Here is a 13,620-nt window from a genome sequence, read left to right on the forward strand (position 1 = left end):
CACAAAAGGTCTTTCCCCCTCCCCTGGTGCATTTTTAGGCTGCATGCGCTCCTGCCTGTCTTCCACTCGGTCCCGGCTGAAGATTTCAAAGAAGATGAGAGCTCTATTTTGCTTCTCCCTTGTATTGCAGATAGGGGGAGGAGGTGGTTATTAGAGAGGAGCCCCCCCCCCCCCGCTTTTTCTCCCTCTCTCTAGCTGATAACACTATTTCTCGCTCGCTCTCCTCCTCCCAGGTGATCCATTTCTAGGCAACGTGCTGGCTGGTGCTGGAGCTGCCAGCTCTCTCTGCATCCCACCAGCAAAGCGAGCTCTAAAGCATTCTGCGGACCATCAGCGGCTTCCCTCTGCTTTGCTCCAGGCACTGCTTCTCTGTCTCCTGCCCTGTCCAACCACTACCTTGCGCGACAGACACAGCACGCTGGGCTTGATTTGCAGATTTCTCCACCAGTTGTGGGAAGCAATTTTTAAGCAGGGGGTGGGGGAAAATCTCTGCATTACTATCTGCATTACCTTGAAGTTCACTTTGTTTTTTGGCCTGGGGGGGGCTTTTCCTGCAGGAATCTGGCTTCTAGAACCGGGATTTCCTCTTTACTTGATTCCCTGCTCCTCCTCCTCCTTCCTCACTGAAGGCGAGTTATTTGCTGCGGGCTCCCGGGGTTTGGGGCTCCCGGGCCAAGAGGGTTTTGTGTGTGTGTGTGTGTGCGCGCGCGCGGTGTGTGTGTGTGTGGTGGGTTGGAAGTTGTTGTGCAGGAGCCGGGACTGAGCGGATCCCTGGACCCTGCGGAAGGATGGAGACGGTCTGACGAAGAGAGGCGACTGCTGCCCAGAGAAGCAACCGGGCTGGATGGATTCGCTGCCCGAACTAACAGCAGCTGTGGTCGTGATGCCCAGAAGCCCCCCGAAGTAACGCGGGGCTCTCGCAAAGGAGAGGGGCGCCCCAAACCCTGGGCTCTCCCCCCTCAGCAGCTGTACAGAGGCAATCGGGATTTAAACACTGTTTCGGCATCTCCAACTCCTGGGCTTGCTGCGCTGTCCTTCATTATCCTCCTTGTAAAAAGAGATCTGCTGCTCTTTCTTTAAAGACAACAACAAAAACCTTAAGCCCCAGGAGGACATGGAAGTTTTCTCTCTCATTTTGGTTGTGGCCGTCTGTTGGACTCGAACCTGGGAACCGGCGATTGCAGATTCAATCATACATATAGGTAAGGGGGCTGCTGCATTTGCCGGTTACTTTTTTCGAGCTCTCCTTTGCAACCTTCTCTCTCCCATTCTTGCTGTCTTTGCAGTCTCTCGTCCTTCTTGCCATCTTCTTTCCTTCTCTCCTTTTTTACCCTCCCTGTCATTGCTTCCCATAAAGATCTTTGCCCTTCTTCTCCCCCCAACCCCCCCCCCCTTTTGTTTGTTTCTTTACAGTTGCTCTTTATAAATGGTTCTTGATGGATGAAGTGTGTATTTAAACCTTGAGTTTCTATCTAGTGGCTTGGAGGGGAGGTTTTTTTTTGGGGGGTGGAGGAAAGGAGGGGTAGCGGGAGAGTTCACACCCCCACCTTGTATTTGCCCTTAGCACGAATCCTCCCCCCCCCCACACACACCTTTCCCCGCGACTCACTAATTTGCCCTATCTGGGAACCCCGAAGTATCCCCCCCCCATGGAGTCTAATAACCCCAGCCACCCCCGCGGCTCCTCGGCGGAACAGGTGGTTTGGCAACGTGAGCTGCTGGGTTTCGCAAAGCAGCTCGCTCTCTGTGTGTGCGCAAGGGGAAGATGTTCCGTTGAGCCCCACCGCTCACCCTTGCTTCCCTCCAGTGTAAGCGGCGCCGCTGCTAGCCCGGCTGCAGGAGGCGCAGCAGCAGCTGCAAGCCGGGGCCGCCGAAGCCCTCTCCGGGAAGGATTCGGAGCCAGCTCCTGTGCAGACGGGGGCGCGGGGTCCAGACGCACCTCCCTCTGCTCCGTCTCCGATCCTGGGGGGGGGGGGGGGCTGCGTGGCGGGGCGTAATTCTAACTCTTTCCCCCGGGCCCGGCCCGGCCCGGTTTTCACGGAGAGGGCAGCAGAGGCGGGTGGGGGGCGTTCCCTCGGCCAGCGCTGTGGCGGAGTTATGGGGGGGGGGGAATTAAGGGTGCTGCTGCTGCCCTGGAAGGGGCGAAGGAGCTGCTTGTGGCCCCACCTATTGGCAGCATGATGGCCACACGGGGAGTCCGAGAGCTGGAGGGAGGAAGGCTCTGTGTGTGTGTGTGAGTCTGTGATTATTATTCACAGCGCTGTCCGCAGCCAGCTCAAGCTGTAACCCACATTTCTCTCCAGAGAGAGGGGCATAGGGGACGAGAGAAAGCTGGATCCCCCTCCATGTGACAGCCCGGCCTGCCAGGGAACAGCCTCCCAGCCTCTGCTCTGCGCGCACGCCCCTGAGGCATAGGTGCCTGTGGTTAAAGGGCATTGTATCCTCCCCGCCAGGGGACAGCTCGCACTCCCCGGCCTTCCCCGGGGGGCGGGATGTTTGCCTGGAGGGAAGATCTCTCACCCGCCTATCGCTGAGTGATCAGCAAGCCAAACAGGCAGGCGGAACAAGAGCATACAAATGTGGATGCCCGCCTTCAAGGCGGGCAATAAAATAAGAAGCCCAATCCCCCTGCTAGGGTTGGGGGCGGGTGCTTGTTCTCAGGTGTGTGCCGTGCGGGAGCCTCGGTGCCCGTTCACGGGTATGGAAATACAGCTAGAGCTCTGCCTCTGATCCCTTCTTGGCGTCCAGTGCCAGGCCCCTTAGATCCAGGGCGCTCGTCCGCTCTCTGAGGTTGCCTTTGTAAACATGCCTGTCTGTGCAGCAGTGTGTATAGCAGTGAAAATGAAGATCCGAATTTAGGATTCCATTCTTGCACTTACCGCTTTAAAAGCGACACCGCGTAGGGGCAGCTGTCCAACCCTTCATTTAAGATCGCCAGGCGCCCAGCGGCTGTCAATTCCCAGGGGCACAGAACTTTACAGGGGTCAAGCCAAATAGCTAGCCTTGACTGGAACCTCCAGTATTCTACCGAGGCAGAGCAATATGCCCTCCTTTTAAAGAGAGAATGGCTTGTTAATTTCTTTGCAAGTTATAAACTGTTAGTCCCTGAGCCTAGTGCTTTTGTTTTTAGGGGCTTATCACTCACTGACAACATCTTAGGGTTTGTCAAGGTGACATCTTTACCGTGTAACAATCATCTACCTGATGAGGGAAAAGTGAATGCACTCTATCCAGTCCTTTTTGTTAAATGATCAGTTGCATGTACTGTAGCTGTTTGGTATAGTACCGAAAGAGAAAATATCTCCTTTCTTCTCTCTGCACCGGTAATTGTTTTCTATTTGTTATCGTTTAAACTTATTTATTTTATCTGGCATATACAACACAAGTATTTACTGCTTCCCTCTTTCTTTAAAGTGCCATTGGTTGGTAGATGCATCAACACAGTAAATCCTCTGGGTGGAGGGGGCGGGGGAACCAAAGTGGTTGCTTCTCACACAATTAATTTGACTTGAAAGACAATTAGTACATTTGACAAGGGGATTAGCTCTTTTTATAGACTGTTTTATGTTGCCATGATACTGGCAAATTTATAATGGTTACACATAGCTCTAAATCGTTTATAATTTAAAATTGAAAATAAATGACCTGTAATTACCAATACTTTAATGTCTAATAGGTCATCAACTAAAACAGGCAATCCTGTAGAACTCAGAGGTGAAAACCATAGTAATACCCAAAATGACCCTTAAATTTTCTGTGTTAGGTTTTGTGAAACCCTAATTTGATTTTTTCCATGTATAGGTAATATTAAGTTACATATAATGTATTTAAGCAAGAATAATGAAAAGCCATTGTCAATTTGAGATGGCATGTGTTTTGGTTTTAATATTTTAAATAACAATAAAGGATGGGGGATAGAATCAATCAACAAATTATTCTAATACTTGTGGATGGGATTTTCAAAGCCAAAGAAGAGAAGGAAATGTTTACATTCTGGAGTAAAAGTAACACAGAGATGTAATACAGATGCCCTCAGACATTGAGCAGAATAAGCTACTTTCATAATTCTACAATGTTAACATGTTCAAGTGGAAAATATTTCTAATATAGAGAGCCCATGTACAGGGGAGGTTGGGGGAGGAGGGTGAATCTTGAAAAGAAACTGAACTAAAACACTAATCCTTTGCACATGTATTCCTTTATGACTGTATAGATTCCTCCTTATAGTGCGCTAATGGCCTCACTTGACTTCATGTTGAGTATTTGATATATTTACCATAAAAGGTTGTATTTCTGTATGTGTAACTATCCTCTCAGACAGCTCAGCAGACTACCACAACACAAATGGGTACCTAGAATTAGCAAGCTGTGATTAATAAATTGGGGGTGGTGTGGGCAGTTTTTTGCATTATGGAATACGGATTCATTTTTCTCTTCCAAACTAACACCCTTCTTAATTATTCTAGTTGTATTGTACGATTATTTTCAGGGAAAAATCACTCTAGTTTCCAAAATATGTTCCTCTGAATATTGATAGGGCTGTCCATAGTTAATGTTTCTGCTGGCTAAGTATTATAAAGAGGAGTTGGCGGTTCAGGAAGACTGCATTAAGCATGCTTGTGAAAATGTTGAAATGGATCACCTCTACTGAAATTATCCTTACCCCTACATAAAAGGAGGGGGATATGACATGTCAAAATTATGCAGTTCTGTGTTATGTTGCTTCTCTGAGCCTATGCATTGATTAATTTCATCAGACTCACATTACTTGATTGCTTAGAAGTTCCTAATGATCTGTATGCTGTAGGAAGAACTCGAAAGCCGTGAGCAGAATGGCGATGATACTGTGTTTTATGAGGCTATTCAAAAAGTGGCTCTGATTTATGTAGCTCGAAAGCTCCAAAGTCTTTGAGATTAGCCACGCTGCCTGCTATTTTCTTCATACATCAGTCGTCCCACACTCTTTACTCCCTAAATACAACAGGAGTTTAGAACGGTGCCTTTAATTAAGCAGGGATTAGGTGGCATTTCTAGTCTTCTGCAAGATTTGTGTACGGTTCATATCTTCTGCCAAGCGTCTTATATTTTGTAATAAGTGCTCACTCCTTTATCTTGGTGTATGTGCACAGTAATATCTCTGTATGTACATGTGTTTATATAATGTATAAATACACAAACACATGCCTGAATCAGATGAAGCAAAGCCCTCTAGGTCAGGTAGCAAATAAAATCTTTATCGTACAAGAGCGCAGGTGTAAAATGTCATTACAATCACTTTAAAGAATAGTGCAGTGCAACTATAGCACTACGTTAACCAGTAAGATTGAAGTATGCAAATGAACTCAAGGTTACTATATATGGTATCTCTCTCAATAATATCCAATAGCATGCTGCTCCTAACTTTATCCATATCAAGTGGAAAGTTCAAAACACTAATTTGTGTCTTGCAGTTTTTTTTTAAATAACAGAATTTTATAAAAACAATAATGCACCAAAGCTTTTAGACTGCAAGCTCTTTGCAGCAGGGACTGTCATGTGTTATATGGTAGTCAAGTGCACAGTGCGGTCCCAACCTTGTTGAGGCATGTAGACACGAATGCAATATAAATTTTTAACAATCGAGGGACAACTTCTATATTCAGTGGAGGCATGTCTTTTCTGTTAAGATTTTATGACATCCTTCAAATACCCCCCTCAAACCCTCCTCCCTCCCCAAAAAAAAATTATGTGGGAAAAGTGAAAAAACTAGTATGGAAGTTTACACAGCCGCATCTCAGGATTTGCTTAATAGAAAGTCTGTGTGGTAGCACCACAAGGAACTTGTATACTATGGAGATCTGTGCCAGTATAAGAATCTGATCAGCCCCCTTGATGGATATGCCTTTAGCTTTGTAAGTAAAGTTTTGCGCAAATCTCCTTCGTATAGAACTTGTTTTATATACTTCATAATAAGCTGAGACATTTATCACTGATACAGTATATCAACATAAGCCCTAGCATTTTGCATACAAACCTTTACTTTTTATTGCTTTCTATGCCCATGTTTCTGCACCTATGTAGTAACTGTTAAATAGATACCGTGACTGATCTTGTGATTAATACAGCCCTTGATAATGATGTATTGTACATTAATAACTAATTAATATTGTAGTCCCAAGAGTATTTCATATTTGTGAAAATGTTTTCTATGGTACAGGAAATAAACAAGCACCTGATGATATGAAAAAACGAGTATTTCAGTAGATCAAAAAAGTCTTCCGTTTTCTGTTCTACACTTCACTATAATTTGCCAGGGTAGCTCTTTTTAACAATGCTATGAAGTCATGAAGTACATAGCATAGCATATGTTTAGCAGCTAGTATGTTTCAAAAATATCTGTGAATCTCCTAAATATATTTATTTAATGTCTTTATATGCATTATAGTTGAAATTCTCTTCTAAGAGCTTAGCACTGTTGCGCCCTTTTGGGTCCCTATAATGTATTTTTAATGCTAATTACACTATTCCTAAAAGGGAAAAACTTCTGTGGCATAGTTTATGGCTTGTTGTTGTCATCTTCTAAGGAAATATTTGCCATTAGGTGTCACTGCTTTCTGAAGTGTGTTTCTTTGCAGTAACGTAGGGCCTGATCCAAAGCCTACTGAAATCACAGGAGTCTGTACTTTGACTCCAGTAGGCTTTGGATCAGGCCCATAGCTGAAGGAGTATGATTTACTCAAAAAACTTAAGTGACTGCTTTTAGTCTTAGTGGCTGCTTAAATTGCTTCAGGGTTTTCATACTGTATACAGCTAAACAAACAAGCATCCTATTTCAAATGGCTTTTTAACAAATGTCTAACATGTCAATTGTTGATACTATGTATGCGTGCTTTCAAATGACTAGTTATAGATGTAGAGTCTTTATTCTCATAGTACTATCTCTGAAAATACCGTGGGGGAGGGGAGGGGGAAAGCTCTTATGACTGAGACTGTTCCTGTGTAAATATACCAACTAAGTTTCCTTTAACTTAATGAACAAAGGTTCTCTTCCCCTCCCTCACCTTATAAAGCATGTGGTATTGGCAAGAGGTGACTTTTTTTAAGCTATTAGTTTACTCCCCTGAAAAAGGATTGAATTTACATTATCTGCTGTGACAGCTTATAGAATTTATTGGGAAGCTTTTAAAAATGTGTTTACTAGTTAGTCTTTTCCGGCTGTTTGTACTGTTTATCATTGTGTTCAGTTGTTTCACCTTATTGTAGCAAATTACATTTTTTTTAACAGTGGCATTGACAAAATAATATGTTTTAAGACAGACAAAATTTACCTTGCTATGGGTTATAATGGTTTCTGGTTTTATGATAAAATTTGCCACAACACAACTTACCCTAAAATATTAAATACGAAAAGACCAGATGTGTTATATTTTCGGTGTTGCAAATTGAGGGCAGGGGCAATGTCTGAAACATTCCCGATGGATTTTGGGCTATAGACTTGTTATGTTAAATAGAAACAGTTTTTTGGTTTTTTTTATTGGTAAAACCAGTCTAAAACCAGAAAATTCATTTACATCATGCTAATAAGATCTACAAATTAACTAGTATTGATATATGGAAAGTGTTAATATGCCAAATGCTATCAGGTCATGTAATGCAAGAGTTCAATAAAGTTAGTTACCTTGTGCCCTTGAAAACATAGGATGTCATTTTTTTTTTTTTAAACCCGTTGAAGTTTTGGACAGTAGAAGGAGCTGATGGTCATCTGAGCTAGTGAAACTGGCAGGATGCTTTCAAAGTCCATATGCACTTCAAGGAATATCCTCTGATCGGATTCTTGCATGTTGACATCCTGATCTCCCTATTGTGTTGCATCTTGGTCCTCAAGCTATCTCCACCCCCCATATAAAGTCCATCAACAGCTAGGAAAGCAACCCTTGCAGGCCACGGTTACTAAAAAATGGCTCTTGATAGTCTTCGCTAACGCTGCATATGACTTGGCTGCTAACGTAGAGTGGTTCAAGCTGTTACTGACCAGTGTTGCAGAAAGCACTGCAGGGACCAAGTGGAACGTGGGAAGTCTAGCAAGTCATTTCTGACAAGTGTTGAAACAATTACATTATGCTAGCGGCCATGCCATTGTCAACACCAGTTGAGGTAGGACTGAAGTAATCCATGAATTATGAGAATTGTTGACCAGTTTTTAGCACCCTAGAGTAGATTAACCTAGAGGGTGCAGATAAGGAAATAGTTATCTCCCATCCTGCCTGTTAGTGTAAAGGGGAAATGGTTTTTAATCTGACAAGGGAGAGGGTGATAACTTAAATGAAGAAGGAGAGAGGAAATGGCCTCTGTTCTCATCCCCTGTTTTTCAGCTGTCAAAATGCTCCCTTGCATACATATCACCAAAACTCTACCCTGTGATATTCTCTCAGTATGTCTCAGTTTTTACTTAATACATCTGGTTACTCTAGACCAGTAGTTGTGGAGGAGGAGAAAGAGAAAGGGGGAGATTGGCATGGTTCAGAAAAGACCACAATTAGTAATAGTGCCTATGACTTGGACAGTTATTACTTTTCTATTTAAATGCCAGATGGCCCAGAATAGCATTTTAGGCTGATAATGACATGGAGAAGCATTCAGGTGATGAATATGAATTCTGGTAAGAGGTGGGACTCAGAACTGTGGCAATGTTGTGCCATTTTGTGATGCTGAAACGGGGGGAAGTGGTGGTGGTGGTTGTTGTTGTTTTTGAGCCTTCAACTTGCTTTGGAACAGAAGTTGGCATGACGTAGAAAGTACAGTGTGAATTGTAGGAGAAGTGGTGAGCATTGAAAAAAGATAACACTTCCTCAGTATAAGCAAAGATAACCTAGTAACTACAGTGCGTATGTATAGTATTAAAACTATACCAAAGTCTTGCTGTATAAAAGTAAATACTGTCATTTTAGGCAATTGTAAACTGATTGCAATAAGATTTGCAGGAGAAAGTTTAGCTTTTAAGTCGCTTTCATTGCACACAATAATTTTGGAATGACCGGGAAATATGGTGGAAGAAGATTTAAATACAGAAGTTTCCTGAAAGTTTATTCTAGATTTATCTGACAAGGCATGCTCAAGAGGAAATTGAAAAGGAAGATGAGTGGAAAATGAAGGGAGGAGAAGAAATAAGATATCAAAGTTAAAAGCCCGCAGTACGCTGCAAGTTTCCCTTCATACAGGAATTCTGCGGCACTTGCGTTAAGTGGAATAGATCTAAATCAGAGGGGGAAACTTGCAAAGGCACAGAATTTTAAATTAAGAATTGTATGTGTATTTTAACCTATTAGATAACACTCTGTGCAAAAATGCTAATTATTCCTAATTGTTGTATTTGCGTTTACCAATGAATAAAATATCACGCATCTTATAAAATATGCAGTGAAAATCATTAGATAATTCCTCTTGGACTCTTTCATGCAGATTTAAAGAATTCAAACTTTTTTTTTATTCATTACTTTTAAATCGTTAGCTGTTTTTAATAAGTTAGATTGCTCAGGCTAATAATACTCAATGTACCAAATAATAATTGGTGGTTTTGCAGAATCTCTTTTTTCCTGCTACCCTGTGCACCCCCAACCAAATCTTCCATGCAGACTCAAATGGAGGTAAAGATTTCATTGTCATGTCTTTTTTTTTTTTTTTTTTTATTGGTTCAGGTTAATCTGCACCATGATGCTCTGAACAGTAATATTTTTCACTTTGCTTTGATGGGAAGCTATGGATAGAGAACTGGATAGGGAGTTAGTAGACCTCAGTCCTAGTCCTGTAATATCTGTGCATCAGTTTACTGTATTAAATGAGGGTAATGCTTACCCACTTTTGTTCAGTGCTTTGAGATGAAAAGTGCTAGAGAAGTCATGTCTTATTTTATTATTTTTAAGTTAAGCTATAGAGGACATGGCCTATCTTTCCCACAGATAGAGATGTGTGCAGTACGGAATAAAATACCTTTGAAGTCCAATTTACTTGATGTCCTCCACATACATTCTTCTGTCTGCCTACATGCTTGGTGCCTATTGGTGGTGCTGATGTGTTTAAAAAAAAAATAAAATCACTGAAGTCAATTAGGAGCTCAAGTCCCATTGACATTCAACTGGGCGTAGGCTCCTAAGTCACTTAGGTATTTTTGAAAATATCAGCCACTTTACTTACGTGTACTGAGAGATGCCAGTTTCATTACACTTGCATTCTAACCCAGACTAGACCATGGGCTGCCTGGATAAATGTTGAAAGTGTTATTGTTTGTTGCAGAAAGTCTTGCCTCTAACTTATAGCTTGGGTGTCACATTACTGCCTGAGTCTCATCGTACCTGTTGATGCCTGACAAAACAAGAACAATAAAGTGATGGAAGGTGTATAATGTGAGAATTCTTAAGGCTGACAAGGACAAGTTGTACCATTGCTGGTGCCTGGCAAACCCAATAAGGACACAGATGTCAAAATGTAACACTCTATAGCACCTGATCCAAAGCCCATTGAGGTCAATGGGGAGATGTTAATTGAATTCCATGGGCTTTGCATCAGGCCTGTAGTGAGCACCATTAAAAATTGACATTTACTGCACCATAGTATTTATCTGTTATGCAGTATTGACAGCATTCCATATACTTGGAATAAGATATGCTGCCAATCTCCGTAAACCTAAGCTCTGCAAGGAAAGGACCTCCCTCTTCTTCCCTGCCACCCTCTCTTTTCGAATGAAGTCTTTTTGTTCATTCTTATTAAAACAAAATTGTTGACAGTACACTTTATTTTACAAAGTTTTAAAGGAGAGAGTGGCAAATACAAAAGTTGATAGATGTCCTCTTCTAATGGTGCCCACAGGTCTGTGTAGTGTATAAGGTGAATGTGAGATTTGGTGAGATAAGGAAGATTCCTGGTCTCTCACACACATGGTTCATTTGCTTTAAGAAGTGTGGTAGCACCAGAAAGTTCATTATTTAATATATTCCCCTCCTCCTGCCCATTCCTAGCTGGTGAAGGGGGGTGGGATATGTCCAGGTTGTAGAATACAATGCATTTCAATGTTAAGTCACTTACCAGAACCCAGCGTCTGTCTTCTAATGGCTGTTGATTGGTCTTAATCAGCTTCCTAGAAGACAAGTGTCCATATCACTCCCACAAAAATTGGCATTGATTGGCACCTTTGCCTTGATAGGAAGATATGAATAGGGATGGAGATTAAATTACACTTCATGTAACATGCTCCAAACTAGGCTTACATTAGGATGTGCACTGGCATGGGGCTCTGTGGGGAATCTTGCAATGCTGCTTCCCCTCTTTCTTTTCTTTTTTTTTCCTTCCCTCTGATAAGACCTCTTTCTCCAGAGCTGTCAGTACTGAAAAAAACTATCCTCATTGCTAACATCAATTTAAATACATTCAAAAAGCAAAATGCTGTTGAGGATATTTTGATCTCTTCTAAGGCTGTAAAATTTTCTAAACAGTAGAATCATGAGAAGCAATGTCTGCATATCAGTCCCTGCAATGTACTCTTGGGGCTTCTCATGTTTCGTCCAGCTAGTCAGATGACCTGCCTCCAGCAAAAGTTTATATCTGATGATTTAGGAAAAAGGTGACACCATAATGTAACTTCATAGTTGTGTGGTGTGTTTGGAGGTTCTCAAGTACTCTTGACTAGATTTTGATCCGGAGATTGTGAACAGGATAAGAATTTGACCACAAGGCCACCTCCCATGCATAACAACCATGTGGCATACCAGAAGCAGAACAACCATGTGGCAACCACAGCAATTGTTTCCATGGAAATGGATATTACATACTTTACTGCAGTTGAGCTGCTTGAAATAAGGAGAAGGCACCCCATGTAATTAGCCAACTCTCTATATGTGATCCATAGTCTACAGTTGGAGATGTTCTGAAAAGTCCTTCTTGATCACTGCAGGCGTGATCAGTCTATGCCTCAAAATTTGAGGCTGAATGTAGCATGTAACTAGATGTGTGTCCAAACTGGCTCTCTACATTAGAAACCTCTCTGCCACCAAACTTGAGAAATCTTTGAATTTGAACTGAGATCCAAACTTTGACTCAGACTTTCATTCCACTAATAACTTTTTTTAATCTAGCACGTGTGGCTGGAAACTTTGTCCATACTTAATCCTTTTCGGAGTCTCAGTGAACTCTTTTTGGCCCTGTGATTTCTTGTGGCCATAGATTCATTATGCAGCATATAACCAACCTGGGGGAAAGTATTTCTTTTTCTCCACCCTTTCCATAGATGCACTTACTCCTCTATGCTTCGTATAAGTACCCCTCTCTGTAGCCTATAGGATGGATTAGATTAAGAAATAAGTAGAAGTTAGGTTTGGGGCCTAAATTGCCTAGCTGTAAAGGTGTATGGGAAATTATAGTTGCTAAGGGGAGAAATTTAGAGATAAACTTGGAGACAGCAAGATGGGAAATTCAAAATTAGCAAGGACATGACCCAGGGTTATGTTGCTGCTACATTTTGGATATAGCTGGTTCAAGCAAGGTTTTTAATAAGTGTTTTGAGAATTCTGGAACCTATTTATTAAAATGCTATCTATATTGATAGCATGGGAAGGACGTTGATGCAGATGTTAAGTTAAACAATGTGTAACTTAAAGAGCCTAAAAAGGAGTAGTATGGCTGAATTGCAGGAGAGCTCATATTAACATCAAAAGGCTCCAGTTAGGTTCTAGGATCATAAGGCTGTACTTACTGTCCGTGGACTGATCACCCATCCAAACAATAGTTCACCTTTTAAGTGTAAGTATAAATGTAGTATTAGCTAAGTTGTGGCTGCATGCTTGTTTGCATAACTCATTTTTCTTTTAAATAAAGTTTGGTTTTACCATTCAAAGTCTCACCGAGTGATCCTCTGTTAAACTTTCTGTACCTGATGTAGAGGCTTGAACCTGAAAACTAAATTGGATTTATTGCACCCTTATCTTAAACAACTTAGTATTAATCGGGAACATTTCAACATAAAGATCTCACATGGAAATGTGTAAAGAGGAAGGGGAACCCTGAGGCTAGAATTAATTGGCTGTTTGAGTCAAATGAAGAGTACAACAGTTTTAGGAAAGAGGTTTATATTCTCCTATCCAAAATATGAAGGGAAAGAGAAACTCAATTCACAGGAATGACCTGCTGGGAGCATTTTGTACCAGTATCTTGAAATAAAGAATAGAATATTAAAAATGTCCATACATACAGCTTTGAACTTCGTAAAATTCCCTCCCACTCCTTTACTTTGCCTAATTTGACCTTTGGAACTAGCATTTGGTTTCTCTCTTCCCCTCCCCCCCCCCAAGTGTCTGCAATGAAGAGAAGAATACGTGCTATTTAGGGCATATCTACATGTAGGGCAGCTGGTCAAGACTCTCTCTGCCGACAGGAGAGAGCACTCTCATAGACCCAATAAAACCAGCTTCTGCCTTTTGCAGAGGTATGTCAGTGGGAGAAGCTCTCTTACAGACATCAGGCTTATGTCAGTGCATCTTAAGTTGCTTGGGGATAACTTATTCACACCCCTGAGCGACCTAAGTTATTTTGACATAAGCTGCAGTGTAGTCATAACCTTAGAAGCTACCCATGTTTGTTCTGAAGGCAGCTCCA

General features: G+C 42.0%; 1 protein-coding gene across 1 annotated transcript in view; it reads left to right on the forward strand.

Annotated features, from left to right (window-relative positions):
• The first annotated feature begins 277 nt into the window (after positions 1–277).
• GRID2 (glutamate ionotropic receptor delta type subunit 2) overlaps positions 278–13,620 on the forward strand; it is a 1,048,711-nt gene continuing 1,035,368 nt past the window's right edge. Inside the window, exon 1 of the mRNA XM_084626026.1 lies at positions 278–1,202. Within this exon, the coding sequence (XP_084482152.1) occupies positions 1,115–1,202 (88 nt within the window). The 5' untranslated portion in view covers positions 278–1,114. The remainder of the gene's footprint in view (positions 1,203–13,620) is intronic.

The sequence above is a fragment of the Lepidochelys olivacea genome, assembly GCF_965140295.1.
Source record: "Lepidochelys olivacea isolate rLepOli2 genome assembly, chromosome: 4".
Classification (NCBI taxonomy): domain Eukaryota; kingdom Metazoa; phylum Chordata; order Testudines; family Cheloniidae; genus Lepidochelys; species Lepidochelys olivacea.